Here is an 18656-nt window from a genome sequence, read left to right on the forward strand (position 1 = left end):
CAACACATCTCTACAGTTATTTTGAGGACAGGTTATACAATTTGGTAATTATTAGATGTATCTACTATTCCGTAGTACAATTCAAATTCACAGGATAGTGTAATATCGAAATAAGCAAACAAATGTATTATAACTTGTCTTTACTCTAGCCTTATCTGCAAAATGTCAGCGTTTGTTTTAAGTTAGGTCTATCAAAGGTCGGCAGCAAATCTTACTCTCTACCTTCAACACTCTGAAGTCTAACCTTGTATACACAAGTAGGACCCCTGATCACAGACAGTATTAACAACTTTCTATTGACAGTGAAAGCACTCAGAATAGCACAATTATTTTTGAACTGAGTATTATTGTGATGTTTTGAATTTGTAGAAAAGAATGAAAATCACAGAAATTGAATATAGTGAATAGTTGACCCCCTCACAAAGTGTTGTTTTAAAGGTAACTGAAGAAACATAATGATTTTAGTACACCGAGTCTCATAGATGGTCTGTTTTTTATGAATAGAAAATCAACTAGCTTTAGGGTCAAGGACTTGTTGCTGAAGAGCAGCAGCTTTAAAAATTTTAACATTAACACTTTCCATCTACTAGCATATTGAAGCTCCAAGCTGGGAGAATTCAATAAACAAAACAGAAAACAAATAGAGGAAATAGATACTAAATAGTTCTTATTTCACACACTTCCCAAAAAGCTATGTTTTAGATGTAACTGAAGAAACAATAATTTGTAGTACACTGACTTTGATAGAGTGAGTATATTTGTTATGATTAAAAAAAACCAGTAGTTTTAGTGTAAAGTTCTTGTTGCTGAGAAGAAGCTTTCTAGTTTTGTCTACCCTCGCTCTGTTGTTAACAAGAATTTTATAACGTGTCACTAAAAACGTGTGTTCTGTCAGCAGCCATTTTCTATTTCTCTGTCGATAAGAAGTGGTCTCGTTATTTTAGTGAAATCTCAAGAACTAATAGTCCATTCGACTTAAAACCTCTGACTTATATTAAAAATGTATTATGCATAAATCGACAAAAATTTCATAATTCTACGTTAACTTAAAGTATAGCCAAACAAAATTATCCAGTCAAGTTTACTCAGGCATTGCATCAGGTAGGAAAACAATTTCCTGAATTCAATGGGGCAATCCAACAATCCGCAATGGGTCTGAAGACAAAACAATGTTGCAATTTTATGAGTGTATAATAACCCTAAGGACTTGAATGTGTGAAAAAAAATTACAAAATAAAAGGTGATTGCCAAACCGAATTGATACAAACATTATTTCCTATACCCAAAAAAATTTTCATCATGCACAAATATCTAAAAAAGTTATGTTCATTGACCATAGGGGAGATAAATCTGACAGCAATATTTTCGAATTTGTGTCTACAGCTTGTACTCTCATATGCATCAAGTTTAAGCCATATAAACTGCTGCTGAATAGTTGGTAGGATCATATCATTCAAAAAGGTACAAACAGTAGAGACCCCAGTTACCTGCAGCGCATCGTTGACTTAGCTTCATTTGCGATGAGTGTCTGAACAATAGATTGGTAAAGTACTTTCTATGACTTGAGCATTGCTTCTCATCTCTGATTGACAATCATAGCGATCGTTACCTTGGCAGAATCCTGTATATCTGCTAACATAAGTATTATGAACCAATTGTGCATCCTCTGTTACCAAAGGCTGAATAGTGACCGGTCAGGTCTTGTATTCTATGGGAAGACAACTTCTAATGCCAAATCACTTGTGCTCGCATCACTCCACAAAATCCTAGCAGTCAAGGTGTTTCTTTACAGAGGCATAGTTATAATTGCCCTATGTTCCAAAGAAATGCTGAAGGCTCCTAGCTTCTTAATGTCAACAAGAGAAACCAATTCCAAGCTGATAGGAACCCTACCACAATTAATTGTTATCTACTCATGTTTGTTCATTTCTTGGCAGGAAGATTCCTTTATGATTCTGATTAACATACACTACACACCGTTGTTTTACACTACACTTTGAAATAGGTATCCGATTTGTTCGCAAATAGGTGAACTTCGAACCTGACTAAGATAATCCGGAAGTTGAACACCATGGTCAAGAAAACTTAGCTTACTATCCAGTATCATGACTGGTCGTTTGTAACAAGCATCATAACTGGTCACATGCTCAGCAGCAGTTTTATGCTTGGTTTCCTGTTCAAAAGTAGCATCATGACTGGTCACTTAAAATGTGGTTTTTTGATCAACAGCGATGTTCAAAATAGCTTTTCTATTGCAAGGTGTAAACAGAATAGTAGGAAACTTTTATCTATCAAAACACCTTGGCACCCCATTATTATCTCTGTTTGGCCACCTGAAGTTCTTGGTTTTGGCTCAATCCTTTGAGTACGAAAAGGCAATAGACTAGCCTTCGCTTTGATGTGTATGTAGCATTGAGAGGTCCAACGATGATTGTTTACACACTACACTAACTAGCACTGAATGTTTGTAGAGTTATCTGTTCTCTGTGCAAGTAAATTTGATGAAAGGCATTGCAAACTCTTCTACAGATAGCTGTATATACACTAACTGGCTTTAGATGTCTGTAGAGTTATCTTTCCTTTATGCATTTAACTGGTTGTGGCATTGATTGCTCTTCTACAGGAAAGTAATTGGTTTTACTCAGTCCACCTACGGTACCACTATTTAGTTGGTTGTTTAGAATCATGTATTTAATTTTATTGCTTCTGTTGACACATATAATAGTAGACTTTGGCCTTGATAGATACACTCGACATTGATGTTTAGTTATAACTGATAAGCTTTATACAATATCGAACAGGGATCCTATGGCTTAGTACCAAAATTATTATGGGAGCAGGAGACATGCTTTCTTCGACTCAAATCTTCTTAAACTTGTTGTGGATTTATGCCCGCTGTTTAGCTTTCGGTCACCCAACATCAACTTACTAATATACAGTCATACCTCAATATACGAGTACCCCCCTTAATTTATACTTCGTAATTGTATATTGGAAATAGTGCCTTGAGACACGAGTAAATTGACTTACGAGCTCAGTTTCAGAAGGCATTAAGTTCATCTGCCAAGGTATGATTAAACAAAAATATAAGGGGCTACAATATTAACCATAAAACCTGCTGGTGGACCTGCAATAAAGACTAACATAACTCGTCTGCCAAATATGACATCTAAACTGTTCACAATGACCTTCACTGATGTCATACATTCTGCCCAAACTGGAACATGTTTATTCCGGGCAACTCCCAGGTACAGAGGACTTTACCTTTTCCGTCTGATCTAATTCCCAATGAGATATCATACCGCATTGAATAGTATGATGCAGTGGTGCCTTGCAAGGTGTGCTAGGGATACAAACATGGCGTATCACCTTATGATGCCCACAATCCTTGCTGATGTCAGCATGCCTTATGATTTCAGCACGATATTCGTCGATACAGGTCATATGAACATACTATTGGTAATCAGGTACCATCTTTGCATGGATCGGGCCGAAAGTGACTAAACCATCAAACACCATCCGAATGGGGAAAGTGCCCTGGACACACTTACCAAACCAAAAACATTAATAAAAGCAGTTCGCTATAACAGTGATAAACTGTGGCAGCACATACAAAGCCAGGTTAAACAAACCTATCTATCAGTCAGCTGCTGCAACAGGATAGAAATGCTAGCATTTTTCGACCTGCTCTTGCCCACTAGATACCATATTCTTCCTGTCGAGAATGTGAATCGGGTCAAGTGAAAGCCAAAAATCTCTTCAACATTCGCATGCAGTTCTACGGAATACAATCATAAACAGTCTTAGCCACCCCAACTGACTTGTTCTTCGACTCATTTATATAAGTACAAGCAGAAGATGATGGTAAGCTAGCAAAATGTATTGCAAATAATCCTCAACTGTGGATAGGCAACAAAATCTCAACTGACATACAAGTTGGGTATTACAGATGAAACAAAATGGGGAGACAATTTCATAATGATTTTACACAGCGATATATACAGAAAAAGGTGTGAACTAAGATGCACCAAGAACGCAACTGAACGAAAATATTTTAATAATACAAAACGTAGGACAGAAAAATATGAAAGTTGTCTTGAATACACCATGTAGAAACAATGAGCTATTTCATTAAAAAGCCATGACAGAGCTTTTGGCCGAGACATGCAGAAAACAGGTGGCTCTGAAGATTAAAGGAAATGTCAATGTAATCTTTCATAATATCTGGCACTTGTTTGAAAATACTGTTTACCTAGTTGCTATGCAACCGCAGACCCAAATTGCTATGCAACCACAAACGCTAATTTGTCTAACCTCGGTGTGAAGATATCAATATCTTTACTAAAATGTTCAAGCAAACAATTGGTCACTTCGGTTAATACTGAGGCATTTGTGTACAAAATCCCAAAGAAATAGACATGTCTAACTGCTTTACAAACATCAGTGCGCAAGCACTATCCGCAGGTGCCGTAACGACAGACTTCTCATACCAGTTAGCAAATAGTTTTTCGGCCAAGGCAAGTCTGAAATACCTAATACACTGCATTGACTTCTCCAGACTGATTGTTGACTAACAGCCATGAAAGGCTTCCACCTTCGATGAAGGCAATAAAACAGAAATGTTCTCACTCACTCGCTCGTAGACACAGATACATCGCTATAAACAAGGATTCCATAGTCTTGTACCGGAGCGTGTGACCTTGTGTACTCTGACATCATGGTGTGTCGCGTTCTACAATACAAATCATAAATTCTTGTTTCGTAACAACACTAGGTTTGATATTGCTGAGAACCTTTCTATATTAATCGCTTCACCAAACTGATATTACACCATCCTGTCTCTTCAGACTACAGTCAAACATCTAAACGCAAAGTTGATTTGTTCAGAGATCTATTTTGTACGTTAAACTGCCACATTTGAATATAAAAACTTTTCAGGTGTACAGTTGAACGTTGTGTTATCTTGAGTAGGAATCGTCTCCACATTCTCTCTCCATTCGGTCAGACAAGGTCCCAAGGACAAGGTATACTGTAAATAACCCGTTCCACCAAAGTCTACATTATAGGGATTCGTAATACGAACATCAAAATACATGTGAATTGTCGAATCAAATCGAAGTTGAGAACTCCGCTGACTTGACACTAAATTATATGAAAATTTTACGTAATGCGACGCAAAAGCTTTACTTGAATTTTTTACGTTAACTGGAATTTATAAAAATAGGGGCTTTACGTTATATGAGCGTCTACTGTATGGTCATAATTACTTTTATGGTTTTCTATAGGCCTATGACTTTTTTAGGTTTTGACCAGGCTCTTCCCTTTCACTTACAAAACTGCTGTGAGTAGAAACACTTGGAATACCATAAGTTGGCGACACAGACTTTGTGCAGTTAAATACTTACTGACATTTCATTTTACCTGTTGGAAATTTTGGTTTTACAAGTAATCAAAAGGTTTGACATGGAAATACTGAGCCAGGTAAGATGTTGACAACGCTAGTACAACACTAGCTATTTACTCGAACTTCCTTCATGAGTTTTGGCGTAATTCCCTTCATTCGCAATAATTCCCGGTTCCATTAATTAATGGGCAAGTCTGCATCACCTGACAGATGAAAAAGGAAAAAATGAAAACGACAAAAATCCACAAGTCAAGTCAGCTTTATTACTCGCAGTTTTATTGAATGTTTAGTGTTTGCAAAGGATGAAAATGGCACACGATGGGCAAAAAATTGCCGCGTGAGCTATTCCATTTTAAACATTTTCCACACTCCAGTCGTTCCTATTATGAAAGCGTGCTAGCGTGGGATTCGTTATCTTTTTAAAAAAAGTCCCAGTATTAATCCAAAGCATGCGGATGTCCATAAAACACTTATCACACGGTAACTCGAAGTGTGCACAACTCCAAATCAGCATCATTTGGCATCATGGAAATATTGTGATTCAGAGCGAAACGTCTGACAGATGTGCAGAACCATAAAAAGCTCATACATTTTGCAGTCAACCTTCAATATATGATTGCTTTAACATATGAATCTTCCAACATATAACGTAAAACTTGAAGAAATATCTGACTTTACACCGATAATAATTTTCAATAGAAGACGTTCACAGTTTATCAAAAGATCAGTTTTGTAAATGAAAGTGAGAATGCTCAAGGTAAAAATTAAAAAGACACGTAAAACAACACAAACTACAAAAGCAATACAAAGTCAGTTAACTAGCTTAACTCTTTCACTGGAGAAATTTTTGCTCATTCTTAAGGAATTAATTCATGCTGAAAAATCTTTGGTGACGTACACTCGGTATTCTTGCTGGAAAAGCTGGAGATTTTGCCATAGAGGTTTAATCTAAAGTTTTTGAAAACAGCAGAAAGTTTGGCGCAATATTAATGCATTTGCCAAAGAAAAGCCATGATTACTATTTTTCTTTAGTTTCATGAAACCTGCAAAAAAAACGTTATCGCTTCCGCAGTTTGACCAAAATGCAGACCCCATTACCTAATATAAAGCTATACATAGCAGAGATAGCCGAGGCCTAGCGTTGAAGAATTTCACTAGCAGAACTAAGCTTAGGTTGCGATTTACAATATTTCCTTTCATCTATCCTAAGCAAAAAATTAAAAAGATTAGAAATTGCGATAATATGCAGTGACTTCTGAGTAAAAAAAACCTAATTAATGCAACATTCAACACATAATGCAGATGTCAGAAAGAATAAACTTTGCATTTAGTCTTAACTGAATATGGATAATCAAGCTAGTTTTTTCTATAAATGCCGGGTGGTATAAGCTCATACTTGGGTTTGGTGTGCGTGAGGATGTGGGACTTCAGGTTGGTGCTTTGTGCAAATTTTTTATTACACGAGTCAAATGGGCAGACGTATGGCCGATCTCCTGTATGGATGCGCACATGTGTCCTGAGATTAAAGTCGAGTGAGAATCTCTTACCACAGCCCTCAAATGTACACTGTAAGTAGATGAGTGAAGTGGCGGGTTGACACAATGAGCATTTGATATTACACTAGGTAGAGGGTTCCTCAATGTTCCCCACCTGCAACATCTGCCAAGGGTTATATTATACATATAAACACTCAACTGAACCTCATTTTTGACAGGGAGTGAGAAGAGCGGTGCTAGGGAGATATCTGAGCTTCGGATATCTCCCTAGTAGAATAACTACTAGGGAGATATCTGAATCTAAGAAGTCTACTATAAACTAGAAATGACAATGCTGACTCATACTAAAGTACTCTACCAGTAATTATAACTAACTCGCCTCAATCTCACCTAAACTACCCAGATCCTGGAAAGCACGATGCAAGTATTTATATGAAATATTCAAGATGCCTGATCTATCATATAAAATGGTTTTTGTGTGCTCATGAGCATGGACATATGGGTGCAGACTAGGCGAATGACCTTTATGCGTTTGCCAAGAGATAGCAATGTCAAATTAGGCAGCACCTGAATCATACAGTCAGCAGTGTTGCTCAATGTTAAATCAAAGGGCCTGACTAACCCTACTCCTACTAATATTAGCCCTACACAAAAGGCTTGCAACATAAACTTGATTGCCACATCTTGGAACTGAATTCAGGAAACATCAGCTCTGTCTGGGTGTAACTGTGGCAACCAAGAAAAAGAATTAGACACCGTGACTACAATTAGCTATTGTGTTACTGCAAGCTGAAGCAACTTATACCTGTAATACTGACTTAATAAGGAGGTCCTGTAGATTATTCACGGACTCGAGCGGAGAAAACATGTTCATAAAGAGTGAACATTAGGCTGATAGAGCTCATGTTAAAAAGAGCTTTGAGAAGAGAAGTTTGCAAAAGAGCTCATGTTAAACTTAAAAATTAATTAATTTAAAACTAAATTAAAAACAATTTTTAAAAAATTATATCTATAAAGTATTAACAACATTCCAAGGATATCATTATTACTATATTTTACGGTCTGCCAGAGGTGTGAATGTTAGATTACAGTCAGTAAGAAGTCTTTCTGACAAACCGAGCTACACCTTGACATGTATGATTTTGTTCCATTCTGATAATTGTCTTCTGTCAAAACCTTCGAATGCTGGAGCTGATACAGACGAACGTAGACTTATGATTATTTCTACATACATACAACTTTTTCAATATATAAAATTAAAAAAAAATTCACATTGGTTACGCTGAACCACCACAACACTGAGTCAACATTTACGCCATCTACAGTATCGCAAGCAAATCAACAAGACTAACTTCTGTTTACTGAATAGTACTTTATAAAATTAGTTTGTAAATATAATTCATATTATTATATTTATTTTTTTACATAATTTGTGTCATGCATTTATCTTGGTGCTATATTTGATTACTTCGAGAATATATCTTGATTTTCTGGATTCTGCAACGAATTAAATAAAAAATACACTGTATAGTTGTATAAATATTTACTTCAACACTGGTTGATTTTGAAGCATGAAGCAAATACCATAATGAAATAAATTTGTATGCCAAGGTTTGTTTGTACTCCATAGGAGAAGCTTTGAATGAAAAAGCAGCAGAAGTAACAGAAGTGTAAAAGCTTACAGTCAAACTGTTCAGTCATGCTTAACTTGGTTTTGTTGAGTGTAACCAGAGCTCACATTTGGTTGGAAAATATACTCTCAGTGAATGCAATATTAACATTATTTTCTGGCCACCATAATAAATACATGTAGTAATCTATGATCTGCCGGGCTTACGGGCTAGGTGAAAATTAAATGATAGAAATGGAATCGGTTGACAATAGATCAAAAATTGGCTAAAGTAACGTTAATTTCCAGAGCTTAGGTTCACATTCAGACAAGATTTGTGCTCTTTTAAGGTTTCGCTTCGATTGTTTTGCCATGAGTTATGCTATACTTTTTCCATCTTCATTTCAAAAGTAGATCTCCTTTTACAATATAAATGTAATTTAAACAAAGTTAGGCCAAAGAGGAAACAAAGATTATTTTTTTAAATAGATCACTGTTTCCTTTTACAATAAGTTTGAAAAATTAAATTGAAAAACTAATTGAAACACTCAAGTACTACAAACTTATATGCTTTCGCAATCCTGCTTATGCTTACATATGAATAGTAGATCTATATTAAGCTAAAACACAGCTTTTCCATCTAGTTCCCACACATCTTGATGAGGTTGAGTGCAGATGCTGTCAGCTTAAGAAGTTAAGGTCAGCCAAGCATATAATAATACTAAAAAACTCTATTTTAGGTGATAAAATGCAGGTTAAAAAGCTACTGTAATGTTGGAAATTATGAATCTATCAAACAGAAATGCATTGCTAGGTTGCATGACTCTTGAAAAGTTGAACTGTCCCAAAACCTTTCTCTAGAGCACCCAGCGACATATGCCATGTCCTGGATACATCTCTCATGAGTCCTCAACTACACATTTTTGTTATTCAATGCAATTTAAAATACCCAGCTTTACACGCCAGTTATGTTATACATTTCATTAGCAGTCGAACAAGCAGTTTCTAAACACACCCATTCATGGCAGGTGCTGCACACCTCCAATACACTTATTAAATATAATAGGCTCACCTGAAAAGGTTTCTCTCCAGTATGAACCAGCTGATGCCTTTTCAGCTTGCTACTCTCCACGAAAGCCTTGCCACATTCGGCACACACATGGACACGAGGTCCATGGGTGTGCAGGTGCTTCCTCATGGACGAGTTGTCACGAAACATCTTACTACAACCCTTGTGAGGACATGGCACAGTCCTCGGGATGTCATCTGAGGGTCTATGTTGCCGAATTCTGCATTTACAATAAGTATTTTAGAGCAACAATGAAACATACGCCGCAATAGCTAAAAATGTGTATTGTGAGTTATTTCATAGACTTGTGCGCTTTTATTCAGTTATATCTTTGAAATTCCATAAAAAATTTGCAATTTCTAGCCTGCACTTGGAACAGCACGAAAATGTTGGGAGTAAAGCTTGGTTTCCATATGACAGCGCAATGATCGTGCGCGGCCCAGTGATCGTACGCAATGCATTTTTTGGGTTGCGATGCAGTGAATCCATATTGCGCGTAGGCGCCATTCTTGCATTGGGCAGGGTGGGTAATCTCCTTACTTTTTCGTAGGAGAGACCGATTTCCTCGGAAAAACAGCCCTCTGTTGCGATATTGCGCTGTCATATGAAAACCAGGCTTACTCTTTTGTACGAGAGACCAATTTCTTCGGAAAACAGCCCTCGGTTTGAATTGTGGGATAGGTTGAAAAGGTCGAGCGGTGTATTGTGGGATACATCATCACATGCACTCGTCGCAAGGATCCATTCTGTTGGATCCTTGCGATCAGCGTAAGCACATCGCGCGATCGTCGTGCGTTGACGTTTCCATATCACAGCCGGCCTACGCACGACGTCGTGCGCCTTGATGCGCGCCTTGCGCTGTCATATGGAAACCAGGCTTAAGTTGAGAAGCTTAAAGAAACTGACTTCCATCTTGAAACAAGTTATAATCAGTCAGCACATATCTTCACAACAAGATGTGATGACAAACAGTCTTGTCGCTATAGTTGTGTAGCTGATCGTCTATCTACTCAACAGTAAACATTTACAAGAATGGTACAAACTAGTGCTTGCGTATGGAAACTCAAGTCAGCTATGCGGTAATCACCATGGTTCAATCAGAGTGAAGTACCAAATATGTTAGTCTAAAGTGCTGGCAGCAGCTGTCGACAGCGTGCAAACCGACAAACTGCAAGAACATGTCATGTGACAGGATCAAGCAAGGAATCTCATGGAGAAGTAAGACCACTAATATAGATACATGTATAGGAAAAAACCAGGAACACCACCACTCAAAGCCATTTTGATCAAATTTAATTTGAGATGACTCAGATGTGTTGAGAGAATGTATCCCTTGTCCTGAAAACTGCTATATTTTCAGTAGAAAGAAGGATAACTCGATTAGAATGGTTTAGTTTGAGTGAGATTTGAAGATGCCACGAGGAGTATGAGGAAAGCATGTACAGATCGTTGAAAATGACAAAAGATGGTATGAAACAGAAATGGCTGATGTCGGACAAGACCAAAATGATAAAGTCATCTCATAGATGTTATAAGTCTACACATGTATGCTTGAGTTATACAACATCATCAGGGATATATTCTCAACTCGGCTAACTGAATGAAATTAATACTATGGGCAACCATCGTATTAATGCTAGAAAAATGTTTTTTTTGTAATGTTACAAAAACAACACGTGCGAAATCTCCCATTTTTATTTGCACTTAAAATATGAAGTCTAATTTTTGAATTTGTTGTGTATTTAGCAATCAAACACCAAATCCTCACCATTTTTACAGTCCATTAATGGTAGACCGAGGGAGGCAAATCTATAATTCGGTTTGACACGCATCCCAGCATGAATAATGATTATAATGCATAGCTTGTAAAATTCTCATCTTACATCAGTAAAAACTAACTGCATACATATTGGTAACCAGTAATGAAAAGATGGATAAGTATGACATTTATCGCAATGATAAAATTGTAGGCCGACTATTTTTGTACCTGGTAAATTCTGAAAGCTGTTTAGGGTCAGTGAGGTCAATGCCTGGCAAACCACTTGATGGGATTTTACGACCTGTCATGAATTCTGTGTAGTCTGTGTCTGCTTCTGCAGCAGCTGTTGTTACAACCGTCTCTTCAACATCTAGCGCTACTGGTGGCCCTTTTCTCTCAACGATGGAAAATTCTGAATCTGGTTCAGTAGTAGCCAGTGAGCCATCTTCTGAAAATCAAAAAGGAAAAATTTTATTGCTATTTTTTAATAGCTCACTTATGCATATATTTTGCAACATTTTCCCTTTTCATCTTTATCCTCATTGATGATCAGTGTTAACATGAATGAAGCATAAAATCTTGAAACCATAGCAAAAAGCTGTTCAATACAGTTCTTTCCGATTTTGGTGGCAAGTCAAAATCTTATAGTTCAAAACTAAACTGACCACTAGAAGTAAATCAAATATGCTGATACGAAAAGCGACCTTAGTTATCTGCACATCTTAGTGTTAATATGTAGTTAGAATTAATGTTTATGCTATGAGAACGAAAATAGTAAGCATGAGTCATAATTAATTAAACAAGCATGCAGTTGCAGCTGTGGCAGTTAATGAAAATTCATCTCAAAATTAAGCAAGTAGATATATAATAAAACGATTTGAGTAAGCAGTCAAGACGAAGTAGACAACAATCTAAGTCGAATTTTATTCTAATAAATAATTATAGGCTCAGGCCAGTATTAGGTGAAGTTAGTAATGCATACCCGACGCCCACATTGTGACAGAAAATTCTCCATCAGATGTTTGTATTTGAAACTTTTTTTGCTCCCATTTTTTATCAGAACTACTGGCACCACCAGAGTAAATTTGATCTGATGCTCCAGATCCAACTAAAGAGTGACTTCGGCCAAGAGTTTGTTTTTTCGGAGACCTTTTACTTGTAGTTCTCATCGACCGAGGAACGGATGATAAGTCAATGTCAGGTGCGGGAACAGGTATTGAGTCTATATACACTAAGCCATCATCGTGAGCTAAAACGGACTGATCTTCCCCAACAATTTCTTCCTGTGGTTGAAGCACGATTTCTTCTTGAATTTGGTCAGGCAAACTGTGAAATGACACCATTTGCTGCCCTTCAATGAGTTCCTCAGCTGTCTCTACTTGAGGTACTTCGGAAAGTTCGACGATAGGCATACTTTCGACTTCTACTTCTAACTCATGAGTTTCTATTGGATCAGCCATTTTGGAACAAAGCGAAAGTGCGTTTCCGGCATTTTGTTATCACGTGACCAAATAATAAAGCTTCGGCGGGCTCCATCAAAACTTAAAATATACTAGGAGCGAACAACCCCTCAATTAATAAACAAGTGTTTTCTGCAAGTAAACTTGAACTACAACGAAAATTTAATTAACAATTATTTTTTAAAAATTATATTTAAATTCTACTAAAATATTCTGTTTAAAAATGCTCAATCAAAAACATAATATAGCGGAAACAAAACAAAGGTTTTGATGTGGATTACATTTATTTCTACAGAACTTTTGTCTCGCCAATGCTAGGACGGCTTTACTTTTAACTGGACTTTCAGTACATGTTCTGAAGTAGATGTGACTCGCTCGAATATTTTATTGGGAATCGCATTGGTATTATTTCAATCTGATATTAACTGGAATGGCAAAGATATTAATCTTTACGTTTTTATTACTGCTCAACTTCATTGGTGCTACAGGTGAGTGAATTTCTGCAAGTAGGTCTAATAATTTAAGTTATTTTATTTACGTAAAAGAGCGATATGTAAGCTTACTCGAAGCGCATAGATTTTGGTTATTCTGTTGCATGGTTTTTGTTATCAGAAAGCTTCATAGTTTTCTTAATACCTCGTATAAATGGGAACAAGTGAAAACTATAAGAAATTTACAGCATTTGATTATATTTTATGTAATTATAATTTAGAATTTAAAACATGTAAACTGTTTTTATTTTAGTATAATTTACATTCTGTTAAATAGAACTATCACATCAATACAAGTTGAAATCGTGAGACAAGATTAGCTCGTTGCATAAAAAATATCCCACAACTTGTAACCAAACCTAACCATGAAAAACAGATTTCATTATTTTAAGGTACAAGAACTATTGTTTCAATTACTAAAATTTTTATTTGTATACTTGTTTCTTACGCTGCTTAATGTGGACCATAGATATCTCTAGTAGTGTTATATAAACGGTGTGTACTCACATGCGGTTGATGTAAAGAAGGAAGCCTCTCCCAATCTCCCCACGCCTTTATACTCCTGTAACCTCTCGTACTTCCTGTAACCTCTCGTACTTCCCGTAACCTCGTAACTACCTGTAACTACCATGACCTCGGGCATTAGCGTAGCCCGCGGCCCACCAGCTCGATTATACAACATGCCCTTTTTCTTTTCTTTTTTGTATGGGCCACTAACCTTCCAGAAATACATTGGGACTCATTCATCAACTCACCTTGCTGGTGAAGTTTACCTTACGCTTTAACCCAGGTCTTCCTCCATCGACTCCTCCTGCGTACCATCACTCCCCAGCAACCCGGGGCTGCTGTCGTACCCGGCCGCACTACTCTCCTCACTCTCCTGATCCTCCACTCTCACTGTTGTATAAATCAGTGTACTCTTCTCGCTACTGCCAGCTCCATTGCCAGTCTGCACTGGCTTTTCCATCACTCTGACCTCCGCCGCTACCAATACTTTTACCGTGACCACTGTCACTACCAACACTCCTCCCACCAACATCTCCAACACTACTTCCACCAACCCTGACAAGCCCGGAGTCTTTTGGTTGGGTCAGTAATGACTCCTCAACCTCATCTCCGTCTCTTCCGTCTTTACCTCGCTCTCCCCAATAAGAGGCAGGCTCAACAGGCTTCCTGTGGGAGGTCTCCACCTGGGCCGTAACCGGCTGCACAGGGGATGGCACCACAGAGCTGGGAGTTGGCATAGGCCCAGACCTATCTAGCTCGACCTCACCTGCAACCAGTGCAGGTCTGCTACCAGCAATTCTCCTCTGAACCTCGGCTAACTCCTGCACCACTACCCTGAAAGCCTTGACATTTTCCAACTCCATGACTGCTGCCTCCCGTTTGGCTTTCAGCTTAGCCAATTTCTCCTTCGACTTCCTCCGCACCTCCCTTTCCTCTCTTTCAATCTCTGCTACCTTTTTCTCATGACCTTCTCTGTCTAACATTCCATTGCTGGATACCTCGGCTAAAAAAGAGCAAACCTTTTCCATTACAGACACTGGTTCAGCTACTTTCTCAGCACCTTCCCTTACCTCATCGTGACTCTGTTCTCCATCACACCCCATAGACCCTTGCACATCTTTGGTGCCTTGGGCTGTCCCCTGTTGGCTACCAATTTCCACGTATTCGCTACTCTTCACTCCCTTGGTTTTACAAGTCCACCAATCTTGACCTGTGTGACCTCTCTTAACTTCGCTCTCTCTGTCAGACTTCTTTGTCAGGTTTTGCAACTCGACATCATCTGAAACATAACTTGACCCAGCAATAATGGTTCTTGACGAAAACAGCTTAACCGGCTTAATACTTCTACACTCCTTAACAGCCTCAAACTTACTTTCGCAAACCGCGTTTACAACAGCAAATAATTGAAGCTGCCTTAACTCAGTTATGCCCAAGAAGTTCGTTCTCAATCCTTTCACCACATATACCTCTGTCTCCATATCTCTATATTTACTTTCCAACTGAACGCCTGCTTTACCGACTACTCTTAGCTTACGACCATCTATTCCCGCCAAAACAGTAGATGGCTCCTCTAGCCGTAGGTTCAGCCTTTCGGCCGTCCCCTCGGTTACAGTCGACACCTCTGCCCCAGTATCAAACGTAAATTCAACGTTCTTCCCATTGACCTTCAAAACCTGTACAATTCTCCTTTCTAGTCAACTGTCATCCTCATACTTATCCCTAGAACCAGAGAACCTAACACTTCTGCCCTTACCACTATCTTGGTACCTCTCCTTATACTTCTCCCCCTCAAACCTATCCATACTGTTGTCCCTGTACCTGCCAAATTTGTCTATAATCTCGCGGGGGCTTTCTCGGCCCCTGTACTTCTCCCTACTACTGTCCCTGCTACCATATCGCTCGTAGCTATTATCTCGGCTACCTCCTGACCTCCTGCTACTACCTCGCCTGTCATAACCTACTTCTCTCCTATCCCTACAATAACGGGATACATGTCCTCGCTGTCCACAACAAAAACATTTAATGGAGGGACAACTCCTCATCTCATGCCCACTACGTTTACAATTGTAGCATACTCTACCTCCACTGCCTTCTCTACTGCTTGCTCTAGATCTAGAGACATGCCTCTCCCTGCTATTGTCTCTATACTTTCTACTGTCACCGTCCTTGTTATACTCCCTGCCTCTTGTCCCATATCTACTAGCACCTTGCTCTTCACTACCATAATACTCTCTACTACTCCTCGGGCTACCCCTAGGGGAAGATCTACCTGCTGAATCATAACTTCTATCTCTATCATTACTCCTGTACTGCCCTCGGCTATCAAACTCTGATATCTTTGCTACTTCTCTCTTAACCTCACTCTTTAAATCGGTACTTCTACCCTCACCTCTCAAAAATCTATCAGAGCTGTCGGCCATTTCTCGAGCCCTCAATGCCTCCTGCAATAACGCCCAAGTAAGATTGGCATTCTTCATTAACTCTCTGCTTACTTCTCTATTTCTCAACCCGTTAACCGCCACAATAAGGGCAAACCTTACCCTATCATTATCGTTAGTCACCTCTGCATATCTGCTCAAACTCTCTACCCGTTGTAAAAACTCTCTATCACTTTCCCCAAGTGTCTGCCTAGCCGTAAGGAACTTATGCCCCTTTACGAACATACTCTCCTGTCTACCATAATAACCCTGTAAAACCTCCACTGCCTCTTCATAAGTAGAATTAACGCCATCTACGTCAAACCCTGCACCTCTCAATACTTCTCTACCACTGTGCCCAATAGCTCTCAATAGTGGCACTAACCTAGCTCTACCTCTCATAATAGGGCGCCTATTTTCACCTTCACCTTCGTAACCTCTTCTCTCTACAGCACTCTCTATACATAAATTCATCTCCTCTATGAATCTCTCCCACGACCCATCACCGTGCTCTCCAAACACCAGCTTCGGAAACCCACTCTCCATCTCTACCCGATACAATATCTCCCTCGCCACGAATACACTCTACCCCACTCGTATAATTAGTGTAACTCCCACCTCCGAATATGTAATAAATAATTGCACCTCAACAACACTGCTACTACACCTCACAACACTACCCTAATAAATAATTGCACCTCAACAACACTGCTACTACACCTCACAACACTACCCTAATAAATAATTGCACCTCAACAACACTGCTACTACACCTCACAACACTACCCTACCTCACGTTACCTCACCTACACGCCCGTGAAAGGGTCTATACAACCGTTTAACTTACCCGCAACCAGAAAAATTATCGCTAATGACAACAAAAAAGGAAAAAAAATCAGAGCTTCGTCAACTGCGCCATGTTATATAAACGGTGTGTACTCACATGCGGTTGATGTAAAGAAGGAAGCCTCTCCCAATCTCCCCACGCCTTTATACTCCTGTAACCTCTCGTACTTCCTGTAACCTCTCGTACTTCCCGTAACCTCGTAACTACCTGTAACTACCATGACCTCGGGCATTAGCGTAGCCCGCGGCCCACCAGCTCGATTATACAACAAGTAGAGGCCAGAAGCTTAAATTCTTAGGCTATTGTTACCTGTGCTATTTAGCCGGTTCATGTAAAAAAACCTTTGCTGCAATGGCTTAGCCTACAAGTGTAATACTGGACATGCCTATCAAGGTGTGTATTAGCTCACAAGTTATTAAAGAGTTCGCAGTTGTTCCAGCAATAGTTATAGCATTTATGCAAGTAGGCTAATCTTTGCGGTATCATTCTTCATGAAAAGGAAAAGTAATCTTAATTCAAGTGATTTTAGGAAGATGAGTTGGGTCCTCACTTTCTAGAATTAAACATTTTAAAAATATTCAATCTTTAGTGCCTGTATTCTTGCTATTTATGCAGTTCTCCTTATTATGAGAACCTAATTTTAATTTCCAGTAGTTTTCTCTGCAAATAATTCTAATTTGAGCATTGATAGCAGCAAAAGTTGGAACAATTGTGGATTGTATTGCTATTGTTGAATGGCTTCCTCTCAACTAAATCAGCTGGAAATCAGTTTTTGATCATGCATTATTACCTCGGTGCTTTTAGTAGGCACCGTTTTGAATAGACCCAATATTAATAAAAGACAACCTCCTACATACATAATCATAGTCGCTTTGCTATCAAACCAATCTTTTTATTTATGCGTTGCTAAGAGGTTCAAGTCAATAATGCTTTGTTGTTTATATGTAGAAGTCTGATTATATTGCTATAGTAATATTCCGAAATAAAGGAAAGTTTATTTTTACTTACTGTTTATATTTTTCTTTTTATCTACTTTACTCAGCTTTAATAAAAAAGCTATACAACATATATTTCTAACTGTACCAGAAATACAAGTAGGGCCTACTAGATCAATTTTTGCCATACTGTTTATGCAGCAATGAAAATGTGTGGCATAGAAAGTACGCAATAGGAAATTCCATCGTTTTTTTACGTCATCAAGTCGTTTGCACATGCGCTCGTTCACGAAAAAGCTGCCATATTTGTAGAAAATGATCGTTTTTCTTTTATTTAATAGTACTTTTTGGTGTTGTTTTGATACTATAATAAAAAAATTGCAAACAAAAGCATCGTTTTCGAAAAATCATTGCAAAAGCTCCGTGCTTTTAATGACAAAATTGTCTATAAATATGACCGACAACGATAAAATGACGTCACGAAAAAATGAAGGATTTATATTCAAATCAAAAATTTTAAAAGTGCTTTCTGCTTAATTTCTCTACTTTTTTCTTACATGTTTAATGGAGGCATGACAACATTCCTTCTTGTGAAAGAATAGTGGCTGAAAGTGAACGGGGTTTGATGACAAGTAGCTAGCACACTAAATAGGGCGTACTAG

The 18656-nt window shown here is 38.3% G+C and overlaps 3 protein-coding genes across 3 annotated transcripts in view; 1 reads left to right on the forward strand and 2 right to left on the reverse strand.

Annotated features, from left to right (window-relative positions):
* Positions 1 to 3859: 3859 nt before the first annotated feature.
* Positions 3860 to 12830, reverse strand: LOC137396303 (transcriptional repressor protein YY1-like). Its single transcript, XM_068082512.1, has 5 exons — positions 12320 to 12830; positions 11566 to 11785; positions 9582 to 9798; positions 6801 to 6970; positions 3860 to 4732 (listed from the first exon to the last, which is right to left on the reverse strand). Exons 1-5 carry the CDS (start codon positions 12795 to 12797, stop codon positions 4630 to 4632), a joined length of 1188 nt encoding a protein of 395 aa, XP_067938613.1. The 5' UTR covers positions 12798 to 12830; the 3' UTR covers positions 3860 to 4629.
* A 279-nt stretch (positions 12831 to 13109) lies between these two features.
* The window catches only part of LOC137397657 (disintegrin and metalloproteinase domain-containing protein 10-like), a 60777-nt gene continuing 55230 nt past the window's right edge, over positions 13110 to 18656 (forward strand). The window contains exon 1 of the mRNA XM_068083959.1: positions 13110 to 13285. Coding sequence (XP_067940060.1) covers positions 13228 to 13285 — 58 coding nt within the window. The 5' untranslated portion in view covers positions 13110 to 13227. The remainder of the gene's footprint in view (positions 13286 to 18656) is intronic.
* On the reverse strand, positions 13802 to 17291 carry LOC137396679 (uncharacterized). The gene is made up of 2 exons (XM_068082995.1): positions 17156 to 17291; positions 13802 to 15074 (listed from the first exon to the last, which is right to left on the reverse strand). Exons 1-2 carry the CDS (start codon positions 17289 to 17291, stop codon positions 14215 to 14217), a joined length of 996 nt encoding a protein of 331 aa, XP_067939096.1. The 3' UTR covers positions 13802 to 14214.

This window comes from Watersipora subatra, chromosome 5, assembly GCF_963576615.1.
Source record: "Watersipora subatra chromosome 5, tzWatSuba1.1, whole genome shotgun sequence".
NCBI classification, from domain to species: domain Eukaryota; kingdom Metazoa; phylum Bryozoa; class Gymnolaemata; order Cheilostomatida; family Watersiporidae; genus Watersipora; species Watersipora subatra.